Below are 22221 nucleotides of genomic sequence, written 5' to 3'. Positions count from 1 at the left end.
TAGCTTCCATAAAAAAAGTAAAATAAACGAGTCTGTTATTTTACTTAATGACAGCGGTCAATCTCGAGTATATATGAAACAAGAAATTAAATCGAAAAGAATGATTAAATGATCATTTACCTTTATTAGTGATAAATAAGGCTATATACTCTTCTAAAATATATTTTGTAGTTCAATTTATTTCAGTTCAAAGGAATAACATTTATTCCCAATTTTGCATTGTATCTCCTTGACGTGTACATAAGCATCTTCCACATTTTCTGCCAAAAATTTATTTAAACTGCAAGTAAGGGATGGCAGAAATTTTTTCAAATGCATTTGCTGGTCTCCAAGACACCAAAAGAAGCTAATGTGGTATGAAATATCCTGCAAAAGAAATATATTAATTAATACTTTATTTAAAAAAGTGGAGATGCAATTTTGTGTATACCTTATAAAATGATGGCAACTGATATTCAGCTAATAAACAGTCAACAGCTTCTGTTATGCACTTCAATGTACCATCCTCATCTTGACAGTAAATTCCAAGGAATGTGCGAGTTTTCTCTTCATTGCAGTATACTTTAACATCTGTGAGTTGTATGACAAATTGATGAAATCCACGACACAACAATTTCAAACCTTCCACAAATGATTCAATCCAATGAAACTTTAGGACCAAAGTACGACTGAGACTAATATGAAGACTAGAAATAATATCGCCTTGGACTGGCAGTTCATTCAATATAGATTTCATCCAGGTACGAAGGCAATCACTGACAGTATCTGAAATTAATTTGAGTTTTTACTACATTTCATTTGGAAAAATCTACTCAATTGTAACATATAATATTTTCCAAAACTATTTAACAAATATTATGTTGTTGATTCATTATAATTAATATCAATCTCATGTGTGGGAAATAAAATACTTACAATCTATGTAAACTAAAGTTGCCCAGTTACCACGTTCATGTTTAAAGCTCCGTATCCGTCCATAATGATCTGATGGATTGTCGATCACTTCTTCATCATTTGTAGCTCCTTTCAACGATAAAATACTTGCAGGTAAAGCTAGCCTAGTTCAAAATATATATGAAATGATACATGATATTTGAAATAAATATATTTTTTCTTTTTGAAATTATGAATAACTTTCTCTAATCTAATCTATTTAATTGTTTTCTAGAGCTATAGTTATGTCAGCATATATAAAAACAATTTTATTTTTAATTTATATAAAATCAAGTGTTATCAGCTTTTAATTTCTGCAAATTCAAAGAGCTATATAATTTTCAGATTGTTTTAGGATTATTTCGGGATAATCAAGAATAAAACACTTCTAAGAACAGTCAAAATTTACAAAATATTAAATAATTTAAAATAATAAATATATAATTTATATACTTGTTTACAATTTTATCGTCTTCTTCTTTCTCTACAGCGCATTTATCTTCGTCCGAGTCGGAGGAATATGTTTGTATTAAATGCAAACCAGCCATCTCTCTTTTTTATATATAATTTTTATATCCAACATCAATCGCACATATTTATCATCATTTCTATCATAAAATATAAAAATCCATACAGCTGGGCAATCAGCTGATAGAAGCGCTTGCTTTTTAACTTTAGCTAGCAATATTTCAGGATTTAAGACGACAGATTTTTTTACTGAACACGCACGATTTATAATAAGATTTAATTAAAACACACAATCAAATCGATCAAAATAATCAGAATAATTAAATAATGCGCCATCAACACCACGCGCCGTCACCTTCCTCTCACCTCTGCGCCGCATTCCATTCTCCCCACTCCTCTACCCCACTCCACTCCCTCTAGCACAACCTGCGCAGCGCGCTGCGCACCGCATTCCAGAGCTACTGCGTCGGCGACAAAATGGCGGATGATTGCGGTACTTTATTGTTCATCTAGTGACTTTACAAAAAATAATTATCGTCAGCGCATCTATTAGTTTGTACGCGTCTATGGTTTGACGTGTTGCGCGCGCATCATGTCAATGACATATCATGTCGGTTTTGTTTTGCATTGCGCAGTTAAAGGATAAACGGCACGAAGATTGAGTCCTTCGTTGCGGCTCTACCACCGGCTCTCAAGGCGTACCTGACGTACGGGCTCGCCCGCTGGGCTGTCCCGGTCCAAGAGAGCGGAGAAATGTCAATACGGACGGCGGTCCATCGTCTCGTGCAAAATGGTCGCGTCATACTGCGCTCATTACGGAATAACGAGCGCTTCCACTCGAGAGGATACGCGGACAAGCATCCCGACAAGATACACGTTGCGCAGACAGGTAAAATTACATCTTACATCTGACGTTTCGTCAAGGATCTCTTCGTCGAGTTGTAAATTATCTTTAGGACGACGAGGATGAACAGCGCATCGAGTTTAGAAAACACAATCAGCTGTTTTACTTATCAAAGAATTCGGTCGTTACTTCGATTTAATTTGTAAATATTTGTAAATATTTTGCGTAAATGTTTAGCGGGCGAAATGTCAAATTCATGGTGATGATTTCATGTTTGACGTTTGTAATAGGCGGGTCCCAGAATGGCGGGTTTCCTTGCCAGAACAGCCAAAATGCGTGGAGTACGGGGAGGCATCTCGGTTACTTGGGGACGCACGCCCGACGTATCTTCGTCGACAATATCTTGAAGAGAGTGACCAACAGTCTCGCAGCTGATTTACGAAGACGTGCGGCTAGCAGGCTCGTCTTCGGCGATTCCGCACCATTTTTCGCTCTCGTTGGTGTATCATTGGCGTCAGGTACAGGGATATTGACCAAGGATGACGAGTTGGAAGGAGTGTGCTGGGAAATTCGGGTAAGTAAATGTATTTTAGGTAAAAGTTAATTTATTTTAGGATAGATACTTAAATGAGATTTAATCTGAATATGTAATTTGACTTGAAATACTGATATGTTGCAGGAAGCAGTTTCAAAGATACGATGGAACACTCCGCAGAATGATAAAGATTATCAAATTATTCCTGTCAACGAGAACGCTGTGAGCTTACAAGATTTCATGATTGGACCTATCATTGCTAAGGGTTGCTCTGCTGCTGTGTATGCAGCACAATTTGTTGATGCTGCACGAGATGAAACGAACGAACCAAAAAATATCGACGAAGAGACGAAAGACGTGACTGTGTTTCCATTAGCCATAAAAATGATGTTCAATTACGATGCAGAATCTAATGCAGCTGCTATTCTGAGAGCCATGTATAGGGAGACAGTGCCTGCTAGAAGACACTATGGGAATGACGAATTGGCTATTTGGGAGCAAAGACTGGCTGAGAATACAATGACGTTGCCTCCTCATCCAAACATTGTAGCAATGCATTACATCTTTGCTGATAGAATACCGATGCTACCTGGTTCGTGGGGAATGTATCCTGATGCTTTGCCAACTAGAATCAATCCTCATGGATCGGGCAGGAATATGAGTTTGTTTTTGGTGATGAAAAGGTGCATCAGATAGATGTGCAAAGTGTATGAAATTACGAGCGCAATTCTATCTTGTTTAATATTAATGAATTCATACACTTTGCACATTCATCTAACGCATATCATATATCGGTTTTAGATATGATGTCACCTTGAAACAATATATGGCAAATCGAAACGTCGATACACGAGTGTCAATACTGCTGTTTGCTCAATTACTGGAAGCAGTAGCTCATATGAGTGCAAACGGTGTGGCGCATCGGTAAGATTTTGATTACATTATTAATTTTATATTTACATTACGACATTCTATATAGATCAATTTATTTTTTTTTTGTTTACGAATTAGAGATCTGAAAACTGACAACATCCTACTCGATCTGTCAGAAGAATCTGATAATTGTCCATCCTTGGTCGTAACGGATTTTGGCTGTTGTTTAGCCAATAAGAATCACGGGTTGTATCTACCTTACAACACTTACGACATTGATAAAGGTGGCAATGTTGCATTAATGGCTCCAGAAGTGATAACGGCAGAACCCGGTCCCTTTACCAGTATAAATTACACCAAGGCTGATCTGTGGACAGCAGGTACCATTGCGTACGAAATATTCGGGATGCAGAATCCATTTCACGGCGATAAAGGCGAGAAAGCTGCTCTAAACAATTACAATTATACGGAGGACGAGCTTCCCGCTTTACCGGATAATCTGCCTCCGATTATCAATGCTGTTGTAAAGAATTCTTTATTGAGGAATGTATATAAGGTTTGTGAAAGAGATGACTTAATTATTAAAAATTATTTTGTTTTAAATAAAATTATTTTAGTTTTATTTTATTTTTATTATATATTATAAACATTATATATATATATATATATATATATATATAAAATATATTAAATAAAATGTGTGTACTTTTATTACATTTATTAAACTCTTGAAATTAAGAGAATCTGAATTAAAACTTTTTTTCTTAATACAGCGACTTGACATTGAATTGGCAGTAACGATAATACAACTGTATCTTTGGGCACCTAGTTCTTGGCTGAAAAAAGAGGGATATTTACCGTCGAGCAACGAGGTAAGCAGCGAGTAAGTAATATCAATAATCAAACTGTTTAATATAATAATTTGTCATGCACACACATAGATTATGCAATGGCTTTTGTGCTTGACCACAAAAGTTCTTTGCGAAGGACGGAACGCAGATTTGTCTCCATCGCATGGATCACTCTTCGTTGATATAAAGCATGATGTCGATAGACGTTCAGCTTATAAACGAACGCTTTCCACGCGTTCTTGTGGAAGGCGCACAATGCCGGAATATCAGTTGATTGCAAGCTTCCTGAGTAGGGTAACGCTCGCTAATATTAGAAACGCATTAAAGTGGATGCAACGAAATAATTGAGGTGATAGTATAGTATTTAAAAAAATATGATCGAAGCTTTACTAACGGAAAGTTATTCGTCCTTGACATAATTGAGCAGTAGCATAGTTCAAAATAACATCGTGTAACTCGACAAATTCAAAATGGTCTTACCCTACAATTTTTCCTATTTGTTTCTCTCTTGAAAGATTATTGCTATTGTTATTTACATATTTAATTTCCAGTACTTTGTTTTGATACTTAAGAAGCACAAAAGGGCGAAAGAGCAGTTTCGAAATGTAAAAATGTAATACAAATGTAGAATTTTTTATTTTGAAATTGGCGATTTTTAAAAAAGCGCACCGAGCATGAGCCCTTTTGTGATTCCAGTGCCTTGATATTTGAAGAATAAATTTGTAAATTATTTTTATTTGTATAAATTTAATTTGTGTATCGTTTTATATTTATTTGGTGGGCTATAATTATTAGTACATATATGAGAAAATGGAGATTACAAATGTGTATAATCGAATGTGTGTCAAATGCTCGAGCATCACACTTCGAGACTTTAAAACTGTTTGCCAATAAGGCCAAAAATTTAAAGTGCACAACGTTAAAAAATATTATCTGCACATGGTGTACAATATTTTGATAATTCAAAACTTTTATTTATTTTTTTCTTATTTATCTCTATTTATTCTTGTGTTTTCTGTCAAATGCGCCATTAGGAGAACTTGCAGTTGTACTTCCACCAAATTTCTCAAGAAACGAGGTAAGAGTTCCTCAGATAGATTCGATAAAATATCAATTTCTAAATGTGTGAGGTTTTAACATGAATACACATTGTCAACAAACTTACGTGTACATATGGATGCAAAATAAAGCTTGTAAATAGTCAGTTTCATCGATGTTTAAATTTTAACATCGATATACCTTATGTCGTCTTTGTATCCTCATGGACCTTAAGTTTAGGCTTGCCGGATGTTTGCATCCGGTGCTTCATATTCTCGAAATCTAAATTGTACGACGTAGCCAGATCTTGTAGATAAGTCAGATATTCGTCATATGATAAAGCGCGTTTACGAAATTTGAAAAAAGCAAGGCCTGTGTTCGTGGTCGTTAATTTAATCATATCCAATATACCTGCGGACATCAACCACTTATTGCTTTGCGAAAGAGGAATGAGTAACACATCCATACTTCGGGAAACAGGATCCATGTTGCAATATGCTATGCAATAATTATTTTTATAATTATAAACTATGTATATAAAAAAGATTGAAACCTGGATGAATAATTTTGAAAATACCTGCAAACATCTCTTCTAACGGTACAATTTCCTTATCATTTTTTTTAGGTACACCATTCATGGTAGTAATGATGGTATTTATAACAATTTGAGCATTTTTTCGATGAATACTATCGATAGGTATCAAATGATTAATTTACATGAATATAATCGCTTTCAAAACAACATTGATCAAAGAAATGAAATTCGCAAATAGGAACTGCTAATAGTATGTTTTATAATCTGTTTTGAAAAACACTTCTTATAAAATTTATATTACTTGTATTAATTTAAATGTCATATTTTGATTCTCATGTTGCTTACAGATAAAAAGAAAACCTGCTTAAATATCTTTGAATAAAAAAAAACAATTAAAATTAGAGATTACAATGATACATAAATTCTGACATTAAAAACTTATTTATTTTATTTTTAAAATATAAAAACACTTCCAATATTCATTTATTGGATGCCTTATAATAATTATAAAATTAAATCGTATATTGTTTAAAAGTTATTTAAAAATTACGTATTTAGAATGTACATATAGCGAAAAATAATATAGTGTAACTAATATAAGAATTTAAATAATTAAAAAGAGTAAATAGATATAAAACCGGAAGAAAAGATAAATGAAATCAGAGGAAGTATATATTGGAAAAAGAAAAAAAACTTTTAGAACTTGTATTGAAATTAATTATCAAATAAGTAGTCATTTCTTTAGACAGTAAACATTAATAATTATTATATGTAATAGAAAATGAGAACCATATATTTATATATTTCTGATTCTAATTTTATTCATATAATTTTATTTATATATTCTGATTATGAAAGAATTGCAAAGAATAAATTTAATAAATATAAAGTTAATTCTCTTTTAAACGTCATATATTTAAAAAGAAAATTTAAAATAAAATTATTTAATTTTGATTGTAAACAATTATGATAGAGTGTAAGAAAAATATAAGTTTAAAAAAATTAGTAATTATTATATATAGAAATTACAGTTCAGTCTTATAATACCACAAATGTTATTTATCTATACCATAAGTTTCGGAATATCTTCAATGTTATTTATCTATACGAAAGTTTCAGAATATCTTCAAAGTTTAGTAAAATTTGATTCGTCAATGAGATATCTCTCCTTGCAAACATACATTATAAATGCGCGACGCTGGAATCGGTCGCAAAATCAAACGCACTGTCATAATTTAAAATTATATCCTTGAATTCTTTCAATCTGACAATAGCGCGTTTATGTACTTTTAAATTCTTCTTTTTATATCTCACTGCCGTGATCATTTTGTCCAAAGTATAATGTAACCATAAGATATTCGTGTACGGTTCGTACTTATTCCAATTATTCCTGTACGTATTAGTAAAACGAAAATAAATAAATTATTTATTTTGGGGACGAGGAAGGAAATGGCGCTAAATAAGATAACGTATATGTAAACTCACTGAATTTTCTCGCGCATTAGACGATAAATATCAAATTGATATTCGCCGTGTGCGGTAAATAAGGCTGGATCCAATGCAAGATCGTTGTATATGCAGCATCCTTGATACAACATTCTCGATAGAGTAAAATCTATGATCGATACCTTGAGGGAAAAAAGAATCCAGGATTATATCGTGAGAACTGATAACAGAATTATGTTTCCAGATAGAATATTACCTTTACACCTTTGCTAGGCAGTTTGATCTCTTTCCCGTCAATATTATAACACACATATGGTTCCTTTGTACTCGATATCAATACATTACCCCAGTGCAAATCTCTGTGTTCAAATTCGAGTGCCTTCTCGGCAACTGCTAATGCTGATGCAGTCTATAAAAAAAAAGAATTCGAACGGATGAATAATTGACGATTAAATATAATCAAAAAGTTAGATAAACTGGTCTGACTTGTAAAAATAAAGCGCAAGCTTCCTCTGCAGTTTGAAAGACAAAAGCTTCGAGATCTTCTCCACCATCGCCGAGTTCGAGAGCGATGTACAATTGATTCTCATCAAATATCGATGGACAATCATTGTCGGATGTCTTGTTGTCGTCGTAAGTTTTCCACAGTTCTATGAGCTTTTCCGGATATTTTCCTTCAATACATTTGATACTTCGTACTTCGACAAATCCGCTAGTTTTGTACGTAGTATTTAATCTCAGATTATCCAATTCCCTATTAACATTTTTTCGACATATAATAGTATTCGATGATCTTTATTGGTAATTTATCATAGATTATATCCATAAACTTACTTCGTAATCACAATTTCAGACAGTATCTCATGGAATTTTTTCTGCGGTTCGCCATTGATCAACTTTTCACCCTCTATAGGGATAATTTTTATAACCGATCTTTTATCAAGGCGTTCATAAAGAAAGACCTCTCCGTAAACGCCTTCACCAATTTTGCGGCAATGTTCTAAGTATCTGTAGAAATAAAACGACATTAATCGATATCTATAGAAACATATATAAAGGATTGCGTTAAATAATAATTTACGTACGAATCCGGAAAACAATAGGAAAAAGATAAGTAAGAGGTTTGCGAACATCTTTGTAAGACGACGTCCCTCGCAGTTGTAGAATGCCATCTGATAATTCGACTATCACGTGTCGGTGATTCCTTACAAGCTATAAATATTTATTTATTTGATAAAAAAACATTCACATATGAAATACATTAAACTGAATTTAAAAAATGCTCACGCGATAGTTCAAAGTCCGGAGATTCTTCTGACTTTATCCCAAATGCCTCAAGAAACGAAGTGTCTTCTATCTTGCATCTAGTAGTATTATTAGGCACGACTCGCACCGAGATCCTCTTGGAAAATCTAACATGGTTGGTCGAATTGAATGTTTTACGTTTGTCATCGTCGAACGACGATACGATACTCGATGTATCAAGCTCTGTGGACAGATCCGCGTCATCCTTTTCTTTTTTCAAGCAGCTTTGGAAAATTCCTGTACACAATAATCACAATTTTTTTACAATTTTAATTGTCGACTGCAATAAATATTACCTAATTTGCAAATATTGCAAAAGCCTACCCATTTACCAAACACAAATTAAATACAAGTGTGAAGAATCTCTTTATATTCGTTCAATCTCATTTCATTTTATCAAAATACGCTCGAAATCTCTCCCGTCACTTCGCACTTAAAATATAATAGAAAAGAAAAAATATAATGTTAAGAATGAATATAATTAAATATTAAAAAATCATATAAGAAATCATATAAGAACAACGTTTGTAATATATTAATCTTGGTTAGTGCTTCCTAAGAATTCTGTTCAATATATAAATTGCCTTCAGTTGTTTTATGCAAATAAAAAATAGAAATGTTACTGTGTAACAAACTTACTTATTCAACTTTACTATGAAAATTTGCATGTAATAAGCAGCATTTGCTTCTAATAATTTTATCGTAATAACTTCTGATAATTTCCGTACATCTTTAGGCTCTTATCGTCAAAGTTATCTCTCGGTGCTGAATTACCTTGCTTCTGCATGTCCAGTATATCTCTGACACTATGTCTCCATCTCTTTCCTTTTCCGCAGCTCAATTTGTTCAAATCAGATCCATCGTTTATGTGATTTAATATCGACAAAGATCTAGCCCAATGCTTGCCTGGTTTTAGAAAAACATGCTTTTCAACTTGTTTATTTGCATCATCGTTCAATTGAGTGGTATAGTCCAGCAATTCGACATGATCGAGGGGTTTCTTTATCGCATGCTTGGAATGCTCGAAATTATTTATCCCCAATTTATCGAAATTATTTATTCCCGATTTAATGTCGCGAATTTCAGCCAACATCTGACTCTTCGATTCTGCGGGTTTTTCATCGTCTGACTTTTCACAGATATTTGACTCAAAGCTCAAATTCCACTTGAGATACCGCATTCTTCTTCCCATAACTCTGATCGAATCCTGCAATCGTGCGAGCAACGAGTTGTTGATATTATTTTTATCTTCGCAGAGAAAGCTGTCTTTATCACTATTAGCAATTTCATTCTTTGAATTCTCATGAACACTGGTACTGATTTCTTCTTGCATCGCCCTGCCGTATTCTGGGTATGTGATATTATCTAAATCTTCGAAATCTTTCATCATAGATGTCTTGGAAGGTGACGCAGTCGTGATATTTCCATTATCGTTTATTCGGCACAAATCAACAGATGAATCCACAATGACGTCTGTTGATTTATTCGTCAAATGTGCCTTTTCTATTTTACATTCCTTTATATTCTTCGACGAGTAATCATGCTTTGTATCACTGAACAATGATTTATCAGAATCTGCGACAGAAAAGACGTTCAAAGAATGCGATAATGGGTCCAGTATCACTTTGCAATCCATGTTACACTTCTGCGTAAGCGCTGTATGAATGTTGTCCTGCGTAAATGCTGTATAAATGTCGTCCTGCGTAGGTGCTGTATGAATGTTCTCTTTCTCGGAGGAGGAAGAGGACGTCGTTTTGTTTAACACCGAAGATGCCAGAGTTTGCGTTTCTCGACATGACGAAATTTGCGTCGGATTTTCATATATATCCATAGCGTCAAAATTGCACTTTGATTGCATAATCAATGGAGAATTCTTTTGACCGGAAGGGACAATGTTGGAGAAATCCTCTTCTACGTTTGAAATCGAACATTCCAGTTTCTGCTGTAGCGTGTTGCGAGTGTTGATAGGGGAGATTGATGCCAAACAAGTGAAAGGTTTTATGTAATTTTTGCAAGGAGTGCTAGAAATTAAGTATCCCTTTTTTTCTTTACATACCATGCTGTCTTTTTTTACACATTCGTCTATTTTTAATCTTTCCATCTTTACGATGCTATCTTTTATTAATTCTCCTCTATTCCTTTTTATATCACATGGTACATTAGTATTACAAGAAGCAGATGAATTATAAAGAGTTGAGTGCGATATGTTTGACTTATTTTTTGTATCAACAGGATCATTTATACTTTCCTTAGTCTTTAATTTCTGATTCTTAATATTATCGTACAATGTTACAAAGCATTCTTTAATTGCCAAATCCTTAAAATTTTTAGTAGCATTATGTTCTTTGGAAATATCTTTTTCAGTGTGCAAAGTATCTGTACGTGAAAATTTTACATCAGAATGTGTACCTTGCATAGATCCCATAATTTTCTTACAACCCAATATATAATTTTGAACAATGCAAGCATCTAACTCAACAAAACATGGTTTGATATTTTGTTGGTAATTGGAAGTATATTTGAAAGCTGTAATAGAGATGTTAGTTTTAATTATTTCAGTTTTGTAATGTATTTTTAATCTTTAAAATATCTTTATGCAGATGCTTATTGTTATTGAGTGAAATACCATTTTTGTATGTATCCTCCAAACTATTTATATCACCAGAATTTGCATGGGATGTCTGTTCATTGTGATTAGACTTTTTGGACTTTGATTGCATTTTTTCTTTCTTATTTCTTTGTCTCTTCTGCTCCTATTTATTATTATGTATTATTAGTAAGAAATAATCAAATTATTTATTGCTAATGCATACCTGCTTTTTTGTTATCTGTATTTTATCTTTTGGCTTTACTGGTGACTTCTTATTTACTATTTCAGTATGAATCACCATTTTTGACTTGTTTCTTCGCGGTCTATTGCACTTACGAACAACTTTATTGCTCCTATTCATTAACTTCGATGTCACATGTGATGAGCTACATGTATTTAAGTCATTATATGTGAAAAGATTGAAAGCTTTCGTTAAGTTGACAACATCGCTATCACTACTGCTACTTTTCCATGAATTGTTTTCATTTGTGTCCAATGGCATAGGAGGCACTCTATAAATTAAAATATTAAAATTGAAAATTACATGTCTGAATTAAAATAAACACAAATTCAAGCATTTCAGTATGTTTAGGCATATTTGTTTTGATATTCAAAATTCTCTTACACTGCTCCTTTGGCAATTCTGTCGAATGTCGATTCGAATGGATCATTATTTAGGGATTCATTGCGTAGTCCACTTTCATCGAAGCAATTACTATACACAGGATTATACTTTTCAGTCAATACAACAGGAGATAGTAATGGATTTATATAAGGCTTCTTAGTAGCTTTTCTCTCATAAGTCCGAAGTGGTCGTTTACGATTTAACATCATGTCTCACCTGAAAATATTCGATCTTGGAAGTTATTCTGAACCAAAATACCAAAACGTTGACATACAATAGAGTTATAAACATTACGGATTTATCAACGAGGTTGAAAGAGCGATGAAAGTAATTTCTTCTTCTTCTTTGGCAAGTACGACTTTCGGCCATCAGCGGGTTTATAAGTAATTTAAATAAATGATAATACGTGGCACACTGATGACTTGTAAGTATGATTATTTTGTCGAAATGTTTTGAAACTGCTTCTCTTCCATTTTTCTTCAAGAATAATCCCGCCTGTTTCGAAAGAGCAGCTCTGATCATTTTATTTTGCACTTTCTGCACCCTTTCTTTGTTCCCTCTATCTCTTTCTCTCTCATATACATCGTGGAACGAATTATAATGTTCGGAGAGAATTTTTAAAACTTCCAGCCAATAAGAATATTGTATGACAAATAAATTCCCTAGGAAAGCTCGCGTGCCATTGGCTGACCGATCTCTCCTAATAAAGGGCAAAATGTTACTCCTCGAATGAACATCTATTAATGTCTATAGTTTATGGCATAAGTTGAGTGACTTCGCGAGAAACAAACGGTCTGCGAACGATTTGACAGTTGAATTAGAAAACTTGTAATTAGAATGGCTTATGTAGATAATATGTTGCAGCCACAAGCAGCTGCTATTTCAGAAAATATGTTGCCGGACTGGCTGACTTCGGAGCAGAGCACCGGGGTAAGTTCTCGGCGATGATGATGAGGCGTTATTAGGTTATAATGACACTGCAAAGTTGTGACTTAGAAACGAGATATTTTTATTAAATCTATTTAAATTGATTATTTTAAACAATTAATTTGTATTTATTTACTATTTGGAGGTAAAAAATGATTGATTTTTCTTCTTGTCGATATTCAGGAATGCGTCTTTTGAAATATATGTATTTGCGATTTAATTTGAATTTCTCATAGAAAATTCGATAATTTTAATTTTTAAATTTAATTGTGGATACTTTATATGTGTTAATTGTGTAATAATATTTTTAATATGAGTATGGAAGAGAAAGTTTAGTTATTGTATATCAACAATATTACACATTACATATAAATGAAATAATTAACTCTAATGTTCTGTATTTATATTTTACACACATTAAAGTTTGTGCTTATGTACTTAACATAATTTTTATCTAACAAATTTTTTTATGAAGACTTACAAGAATGCAAAAATTTATTTAAAAATCTTGTAAATTATATTTGTAAAGATATTTGTAAAAAATATTAAAATATTGAAGAGGAATATTTGTAGAAAGTTATTATCTTTATATTTGCAAAAGGATAAAAGTAGATAAATACAGTCAAATGATACAACAAAGCTTTGTAGATATGGTGTACAAGTAAAATGCTACATTTAAACTTTCGTCATCAATGAGAGAGTCTGCTAAAAGATACTAGTTGCAAGATTCTGATAAGAAGAAATATGAGTCCATCACGTGATGTTATCTTGATTTGCAATTGTATACTGACTTGCAATTGTATATCTATTCGGTGCAATGTTTGATACCATTTTACAACTTATTTACAGACGTCAATCATGGCGTGTGAATTCGAAGGTGGTGTCGTAATAGGCGCCGATTCCCGGGGTACAACGGGGTAAAATATATTATTTATTCAACGAAATTATATTTATCGATATATTTCATAATTAATTTAAATTATTCCAGGGCTTATGTTTCCAATCGTTATGCTGACAAATTAACACGAGTAACTGATTACATTTACTGTTGTCGTTCCGGTTCGGCGGCAGACACTCAGGCAATTGCAGACATTGTAGCTTATCATCTAGGATTGCATCAGTAAGATCATGAGATCAATAAGTACTCATCGTACTTTATCGATATTTATGTATCGTTTTTTTCATATCAGAATGGAACTCGGAACGCAGCCCTTGGTGGAAACAGCCGCCAACGTGTTCCGCGAAATATGCTACAACTATCGAGACTCTCTGATGGCTGGAATCCTGGTGGCGGGATGGGATAAACAGAAGGGTGGTCAGGTTTACAGCATTCCCATAGGTGGTATGTGCGTCAGACAGCCGATCTCGATAGGTGGTTCCGGTTCGACGTACGTGTACGGCTACGTGGACGCGCAATATAAGCCCAAGATGTTGAAGGATGATTGTCTCAAGCTGGTGGAGAACAGTAAGTACATTGACAAAGTGTGTTGTCAAAGAAAATTCAATTCTTAATAGTAATCTCGACTTTTTATGCTTCTTTTGCAGCTCTCGCATTAGCCATGGCTCGTGACGGAAGTAGCGGCGGTGTCATAAGGACCGGAGTGATCACGGAAAAGGGAATCGAGAGGAAAGTCATATTGGGCAATGAATTGCCACGCTTCTACGAAGGATGAAGAATTATGTTATTGAGTGTTTGTTTGTGGCAAAATACGTTTAAGGTATTTCTAGAAATCTATACGTGAGATATGCACGCTCTGCATTTGCTAATTAAAATTAAAGAGAAAAACGTATGATTACGTTTATTTCTTGATTTTTCGATATTTATCCCGAAAATACGATACTTTGATCCTAAAATACTGACTTAAGAACACCTGATTATGATTCCAATTGATTGTGAAGGAGGATCTAAGTGGAAATTAGGAAATTGATTTCGCTTGGTCATTATTGTAAGATGCGACGATTCCGATCACGAGATCTCTACGTCGTTTCTGCGTGACACTGCATCCCCAATTTCGGTTCTATTAGATTTCACGTAATAAGACTCTCGTGTGGTGCTGAAATTATTGCCGATCCTCAATTTGACTAAACACGTATCCGTACCGCTAATGCTAAATTTAGGTCGTATTATCCACTTACGTTTCTCGGCAGTGGTGTATAAATGCGTCGGTCGGTCGTTTCGTACACCGTACTCGTTCATTGTTAGGCTTAATTAGAAGATTGTCGCAATGACACTATCATGACGTGTGTAATCGCGGCGCTGTGCAATTCTCTTTTTCACCCGGCTACGCTGTGATTCGCGTCAAGGTAGTCGTCTCTCGGCTTCCGCGATAGACTTGCCACTCTTACGCCAATCGTCCTTGTTAACTTGAGTGTGCTGTCTGGTGCCGGAAAGCGAAATTTGTTCTAATACCTGTAAACTTCTCGCATCTTTATATTATCTTCTCGCGTACTTAATTCGTAAAAAGTGAACTTAATCGTCTGAATGCTTTTTCAAATGTTGACCAAATTTTTATAAACGATTTTAACATTATCAATTATATAGATGATTAAATATAGCTGAATTCTTTCGCGATCTACCTCATTCTTCGTGTAGATGTAGACGATAGCGTGATCGTTCGCTGTTACTTCCACGACTTTAGTAAAACGCGTTTAAGCGTTAAAACGATACCTGACCTATCCACTCTGAAATTTTGGGAACGACATACGTTCCTTCCCTGCGAGTACTCTATTAGAGCGACAAGATTCCGTTTTGTAACAAGATGACTTCGGAGGGTACCTCGGATGATTTAGGCTTGGCTAATTGGGCGCCAGAAATGCCCACCGTACAAGAGATCGGTGAATCGATGCAGAATTTCGGTACACCGGATTACATCGTGTTCGCCGTGATGCTGATCGCCTGTGGCCTCGTCGGCATCTACTTTGGCTTCGTGAAGAAGTCCTCCGGCGAAGACGAGTACTTGGTTGGCGGAAGGAACATGAAGACGTTTCCGGTCAGCCTCAGCTTGATAGCAAGCTTTATTTCGGGTAGAACTATATTTTCGCATTCTACTAGTCATTTTCATGCAATTTTTCGTACATTATTCTGCGACAAGGAATTGTTAAAGATAAAGCTATAAAATATGAGTTTATATGTACGAAAAAATGCACATTCACATATATATCTTGATATAAGTGAAAAGAAAAAGTTGGAAAAAATGTACATATAATAACTATTTCTATTTTGAATTTATTTCTATTTGTCAATCATTTTTTAATGAAGATAGACTGAGATATTTTTTTCAAGTTTTTGATTATGTGAGAAGAATAGTTTTTAAATAATACAATATTTATTTATTTGTAGTATTGCGTATGCCTATGTGGAAAGTTTCCATTAAATTGTTCTTTTTTTTCATGAGACAAATCACATTTTCATTTGAGACGGTAACAAATCATAAGATTAGATAAGCAGGCAATTAAGTTGTAAATATCTTGTCACTTGTGCAAATGTTTTAAATATACGATAGGGAAACTACACATAATAGCAAATTGCGTATAATGTGAGACGGAATAATGTAAATATATATTTTTGGAAACGTAAAATGGAGATAAAAATTAAATAATTAAACAGCATGTGTAACATAATTAAAAAAAAACATAGCGGAAATAATAATATCAATCTTTTTTGTAATTCGATTCGTAATCATTTTTCTATGTCGAGAGAAAAGAATTTAATTAATCTCTCTCTAATTGCTCACTAATTGTTTGAACAGGTATCTCGTTGCTGGGTACCCCAACGGAGATTTACGTGCACGGTACGAGTTACCTCTTTATCGGGGTCACGGTCATCGCTGTCGGTTTCGCCATATCCATCGTATTTCTGCCGGTTTTCCACGATCTTAAACTCACCAGCACGTACGAATATCTCGAGAAACGTTTTGACAGAAGAATGAGAGTGCTAGGCTCGGTCCTCTTCGCCATTGGTATCGTAAGTAAATCCATGAAAAACAAAATAGCACGTATATAAACACATTTTTTTCTTTTTTTTCCTTTTTTTTCGAAAGTAGGCACATCTCGAGCGATACAAATAATACACGATGTTCTTTCAGATGACTTGGCTTCCGATTGTCATCTACGTACCTGCATTGGCATTTAATCAAGGTTTGTCTTTCAAGCGGAAATTGAATTAGAAGTCGAGAAAATTTTAATCCTTTCTCATCTTCAAATTCGCGCTTTGTATATATTATTTGATCTCAATTAAGTAAATAGATTTAGAATCATGTGGCCTAAATCATACGTGAGAAATCATTCCCGATAAATTTATTTTCAGTTACGGGAGTGAACATACATATAATCACACCTTTCGTGTGCATCGTTTGCATATTCTACACTTGTGTGGTAAGTTAAACGAGATGTAAGAGAGAATTTCAAATAAAGGGATTATAAAATCCGAAACAAGCTCAGGTAATGACGCGAATATTTAATTTAAGACCGAGTATACCTGTGTTTGTTTTGTACATACATATTTTTTATTATAAACAAAATATATATTAGAATATTTTCAAATCATCAGATATTCTTTTAATAGCAGATTTTCTAATTAATCGATCAATGTCATTTTTTGCAAGTTCAATTTTTTCCACTATATATTTTTATAAGCATCGAGTTGAAATTCTATACTATAATAAACCATCTGATATTATTTGAAGAATGTAATTTTATCCTTTTAATTCTAATTTCTAAAGTTTACATAGTTTTTTTTTACATATAACTTTTTGATCTCAATTAAGTAAATTGACTCGATATTTTTTATTTAGCAACAATCATCTTTAAAATAATCAAAGAATCTGTTAAAAGGATATTCGGTTCGGAATGTTCTGTATGTATTTTAACTGAATTACATTTCACAATCAGATTAGATTGACTCATGTGATGGATTTTATTAATTAAGGAAATAACTTATTCAATATTATGCTCAAAAGATTTTTTTATTGCATTTAGGGTGGTCTCAAAGCGGTAGTGTGGACGGATTTCATTCAGACTTTCTTGATGTTCGGTTCCATGTTGTTAATTATAATTAAAGGCACAACCGACGTCGGTGGATTGTCCTTGGTGATTCGAAGAAATCTAGAATCCGGAAGACTCGAATTACCATCGTATGTGCATTTATTCAATGTTAATAATGCAGACATCCGTCTGCTGTTTCCATCATTCTGACATTTGAATAAGCGTAATTTTACATTTTAAAAAATGAAGATTAAGAACAGTCTTACAAATATTTTTTTAGAAACAGACGTATTTTTATTTTATAAAATAGATAATTGAAAATATATGTTAGTAGAAATTAAAAGTGCACTTTTTAGACTGGAAGAGAATTTAGAAACACTTTATTACTCTTTTAAATATCCAGGTGTTTTATTTTGTATAATTTTTTTGTGTGCGCTTTATATTTAAAAAAATGTCTTTGTTTAAAATTACGTTTTTGTATATTAAATATATTTAATATAATTTTTCTTCTGTGTTTTTTTAAATTGGAATTTCTAAATTTTTGATCTAAAGTATATGTTTTCATCTTGCTTAACAGAACAGATTGGAGCCCTTTGACGAGACACACGATTTGGGCGATCATGATAGGCGGTTTCGTACACTGGCTGCAAATCTCCGCTATCAATCAAAATATGATTCAACGATATTTGGCGCTCCCTACTTTGCAGTCAGCTAGAAGGTATTCTGCTCTTTCATAAATTAAAAAATAAATAATTTTTTACAAAAACAACAATAATGTATTTATCTATAATTATATTTAAATGTTAGTATTATATGACTCTTTTTGAGCTTTAAAAATAAATAAATTTATTTCATATGTCTTGCATGTTATCGATAATTATATACAACATGTAATAAGTATATAAATTAATTTCTACGCTTTTATAAATAAACATATAGCGCCGTTTTTGATAATTATGCATTTTAGAGCACTCTGGTGTTTTATAGTCGGAGTTATAATTTTGATTGGCTTGTGCGGATATTCCGGTCTACTGATTTATGCCTGGTATCACGAATGTGATCCACTCACGACAAAGGTAATGTTTATTTAATCCAAAACATTGAACATCAATTAATGTACATATGCATAATACAGCTAGCACGTGCCAAGGATCAATTGCTGCCACTGTTGGTCATGAACGTTTTAGGAGAGTTTCCAGGACTGCCCGGTCTCTTTGTGGCTGGCGTATTTAGTGCCGCACTCAGGTGACTCATATTTGCAATTAGTTAATTAAAATAAAATAGAGAAATTTGTATAATTATAATAAGAAAATATGAAAAGTCATAGTTACCCTTTATGTGTTTAAATGTATGTATATTTGAATTCAACTTTGTGATTGTCATATATATTCATATGTATATGAATGTATAAATATATATCTTTTTTAGTTCACTATCGACCGGTTTGAACTCCATGGCGGCAGTCGTACTGGAAGATTTTGTCAAGCCTTTCATCAAGACTCCATTTACACGTAGAGGTGCTGATATCTTTATGAAACTTACGGTCATCATTTTGGGCGTGATATGCGTCGCCCTCGTCTTCGTTGTCGAACAGGCGGGCAGTCACGTGTTGCAGGTAAACAGTTCAGAGAAGACTATCGAGTAATTTAGATGGATAATTTTTTCTCATACATTGTACATTAATTTTGTAGTTATCTATAAGCTTAGGCTCCATTACTAACGGACCATCTTTCGGCATTTTTGCTATGGGAATACTGTTACCATGGATTAATGGCAAGGTAAGTCTCTAGCAATAATTTTCCTTTAATTTAAATTAATAAACATTAGATATTCGGATTTGTTGATAAAAATAAGATAAAAACTCGTTTCAAATTTATCAGGGTGCTCTGGCCGGAGGACTCGCTGGTTTGAGCTTTATGGGTTGGCTCGGCCTTTCTGCCCAAACGGCTATCTCCAGTGGACAAATTAAGTTAGTGTTAAAATCATCATTGCACAAGGTGTTCTGAAAATCTCAAATATTTTTATTACTTTTTTAGTACTTTCCTGTTATATTATTTGATTTGCGAATTTTGAAACACCTTGCTTATAATACACTCATCGATGCTGTATATCATTATACATATCTTTATATATTTTTTCCTTTCAAAATACAACTACGTTTTTTTAGATTCGATGTGAAACCTGTTACTACAGAGGGATGCACTTATTCGTTTCCTCAGGCGGAGAATTTACTGCTATCTGTACCACCAGATTCAATTCTGGATGATGCAAATAAAGAGTAAGTTTTAAAGTGTCACTAAATTTAATTTTATCATATCAATTTTGCATAGATGGAGATAACTAGTAAAATGATTGTTTAATTTATTAAGATAAAAAACCGATTATATACATTTTATAATATATAGCTTTCATTTAATAGAGAACCATGGGCATTGTATCGGCTCAGTTATCTTTGGTATACTATGACTGGTACCATAGTGACTATAGGCGTTGGTCTCCTCGTAACTCTTGTTACCTCTCAAAATGTTGAAAAGTTAGATCCGATGCTCGTGGCTCCTTTTATGAGAAAATATATAAGCAGCAGGAGCAAAGATGTTGCACTCGAAGAGCTTCACCAAGTCAAGGTATTATATTTTAATTTTTAATTATTATATTTAATCAAATTATTTTATTATTTTTAACTAAATTTCTGTTAAATAAACACTATTTCGTTATTTTGTTTGCCAGTTTGCTTTCTGTTCGAATTTGCTGAAAATTTGCCAGCAACATATTGACAACATATTTGTTTACTATTGAGAATATGTATTTGCATCAATTTTATTAATTATTAAGATACTTTTATATTCATAGAATAATCTTTTAGTATATTAACATTAATATAAGATAATAATATATAACATTTTTTAATATATTAATATTAATATATTAGAGAATGTTAACATATTATTATCTCATATTAATGTTAATACTATTATTATTATATTAATAGTAATAAAATAATTTTTTAATATATTTTATTATTTGCATTAGATTGCAAACTCTGAGAAGAAAGAAAAGGTGGCATCTCGCACTATTAACGAAGATGATAAATTATTAGAAGCGACTACGACATGATACAATTGTATACAGTTAAGTTATAAAATTAATCATTATTAAAATTTTCGAATAAATTAAAAAAGATATTTGTTTTTTTTTTAGCATCGATTTGTGTTAGAGCCTAATGTAAGTTAGAATTAAACAGAAGCCTTGTACAAAGTTTATACATATAATATACTCCTGGTAATATTATATGTGCATTGTGAAAATTATATATTATAGGTTATTACGGATATTGTTTTTACTTAAGCATCCTGCAATAAATAATACTAATAGATTGTACAATATAATGATTTTACTAATTATTAATTAATTATTTTACATTATATTATATAATAATTAAAAAAAATAATATGTAAGAAATATAAATATTGAGATACATTATTCTATTCAGTATTTATCCAGATAAATAGAATTTTAGATTAATAAAAACAATCTCTTTTGATATGTCACTGAAAATCTTAATTATCATAGATATTTGTTAAATAAATATTAAATAATATAATAATATAGTTTTTTGTAGGAATTCTATTTCTGAATTAAATTTCGCATTTGTGTGATTGCACACAATTTTTAATTGGCACATTATAACATATGAATATAATATATACATTTACTGCTGCTTACATTTACTATTATTCCGATTCAACGGCGGACACCTAGACAATTGCTGACACTATACCTAGTTAATCACCTAGGATTGCATCAGTAAGATCAGAAGATCAATAAGTATAATCGTCATACTTCATCAATATCTATATACGTATCGTTTTTTTCATATCAGAATGGAGCTAGAATGCAGCCCTTGATGGAAACAACTGCCAATGTTTCCGCAAAATATGTTACAACTATTAAGACTCCCTGACTGAGATCCTGGTGACAGGATGGGATAAACAAAAGAGCTTCACCAAGTCAAGGTATTGTATTTTAATTTTTAATTTTATTATATTTTTAATTAAATTTTTTATTAATTTTTAACTAAATCATTATGCTTTAATATTATAAATTATTTAAATACTTTTTAATATAATTATATTAATAAGATTTACAATAAGACAATATATTAATATATAATATTCTCTTTAATACATTAATATTAATGTAATAATAATAAAAATATTATTTAATATACTTGATTTGTTATTTGCAGCAGATTGCAAACTCTAAGAAGA

General features: G+C 32.5%; 6 protein-coding genes across 7 annotated transcripts; 3 read left to right on the top strand and 3 right to left on the bottom strand.

The window, feature by feature from the left end:
* Positions 1-159: 159 nt before the first annotated feature.
* On the bottom strand, positions 160-1797 carry LOC114946489 (U6 snRNA phosphodiesterase 1). The gene is made up of 4 exons (XM_029323005.2): positions 1387-1797; positions 916-1058; positions 431-765; positions 160-366 (listed from the first exon to the last, which is right to left on the bottom strand). The coding sequence occupies exons 1-4, from the start codon at positions 1479-1481 to the stop codon at positions 178-180; spliced, it is 762 nt and encodes a 253-aa protein (XP_029178838.2). The 5' UTR covers positions 1482-1797; the 3' UTR covers positions 160-177.
* Positions 1798-1965: 168 nt separating this feature from the next.
* On the top strand, positions 1966-5708 carry Pink1 (PTEN-induced putative kinase 1). Its single transcript, XM_029323004.2, has 7 exons — positions 1966-2290; positions 2536-2819; positions 2925-3463; positions 3582-3704; positions 3792-4209; positions 4427-4525; positions 4595-5708. The coding sequence occupies exons 1-7, from the start codon at positions 2155-2157 to the stop codon at positions 4850-4852; spliced, it is 1857 nt and encodes a 618-aa protein (XP_029178837.2). The 5' UTR covers positions 1966-2154; the 3' UTR covers positions 4853-5708.
* Positions 5709-5744: 36 nt separating this feature from the next.
* On the bottom strand, positions 5745-6180 carry LOC146719668 (tubulin polymerization-promoting protein homolog). Its single transcript, XM_085489713.1, has 2 exons — positions 6120-6180; positions 5745-6040 (listed from the first exon to the last, which is right to left on the bottom strand). Exons 1-2 carry the CDS (start codon positions 6178-6180, stop codon positions 5745-5747), a joined length of 357 nt encoding a protein of 118 aa, XP_085345839.1.
* An 885-nt stretch (positions 6181-7065) lies between these two features.
* Positions 7066-12575, bottom strand: Haspin (haspin). The gene is made up of 12 exons (XM_029322880.2): positions 12338-12575; positions 12044-12259; positions 11642-11930; positions 11455-11581; positions 9603-11354; positions 8811-9065; positions 8609-8735; positions 8358-8531; positions 8010-8277; positions 7780-7932; positions 7563-7705; positions 7066-7467 (listed from the first exon to the last, which is right to left on the bottom strand). Exons 2-12 carry the CDS (start codon positions 12250-12252, stop codon positions 7260-7262), a joined length of 3705 nt encoding a protein of 1234 aa, XP_029178713.1. The 5' UTR covers positions 12253-12259; positions 12338-12575; the 3' UTR covers positions 7066-7259.
* Positions 12576-12789: 214 nt separating this feature from the next.
* Positions 12790-14760, top strand: Prosbeta1 (proteasome beta1 subunit). The gene is made up of 5 exons (XM_029322894.1): positions 12790-12973; positions 13820-13887; positions 13959-14090; positions 14161-14435; positions 14516-14760. The coding sequence occupies exons 1-5, from the start codon at positions 12881-12883 to the stop codon at positions 14641-14643; spliced, it is 696 nt and encodes a 231-aa protein (XP_029178727.1). The 5' UTR covers positions 12790-12880; the 3' UTR covers positions 14644-14760.
* A 78-nt stretch (positions 14761-14838) lies between these two features.
* On the top strand, positions 14839-21899 carry LOC114946415 (sodium-coupled monocarboxylate transporter 1). Of its 2 annotated transcripts, XM_085489725.1 has the most exons (15): positions 14839-15994; positions 16720-16934; positions 17056-17107; positions 17277-17344; positions 17948-18102; positions 18531-18671; positions 18921-19029; positions 19089-19198; positions 19382-19568; positions 19645-19731; positions 19834-19922; positions 20121-20231; positions 20373-20577; positions 20984-21081; positions 21834-21899. In XM_085489725.1, the coding sequence occupies exons 1-14, from the start codon at positions 15730-15732 to the stop codon at positions 21065-21067; spliced, it is 1878 nt and encodes a 625-aa protein (XP_085345851.1). In that variant the 5' UTR covers positions 14839-15729; the 3' UTR covers positions 21068-21081; positions 21834-21899. The 2 variants fall into 2 exon arrangements, with proteins under 2 accessions (XP_085345851.1, XP_029178714.1); XM_029322881.2 differs by lacking the exon at positions 21834-21899 and having other exon boundaries at positions 20984-21278.
* Positions 21900-22221: the final 322 nt, after the last annotated feature.

Source organism: Nylanderia fulva, unplaced genomic scaffold (assembly GCF_048542155.1).
Source record: "Nylanderia fulva isolate GAGA-0341 unplaced genomic scaffold, ASM4854215v1 Scaffold9, whole genome shotgun sequence".
Taxonomy (NCBI): Eukaryota; Metazoa; Arthropoda; class Insecta; order Hymenoptera; family Formicidae; genus Nylanderia; species Nylanderia fulva.
The sequence above is the reverse complement of the archived record's forward strand: the minus strand, read 5'-3'. Positions and strand labels throughout refer to the sequence as shown.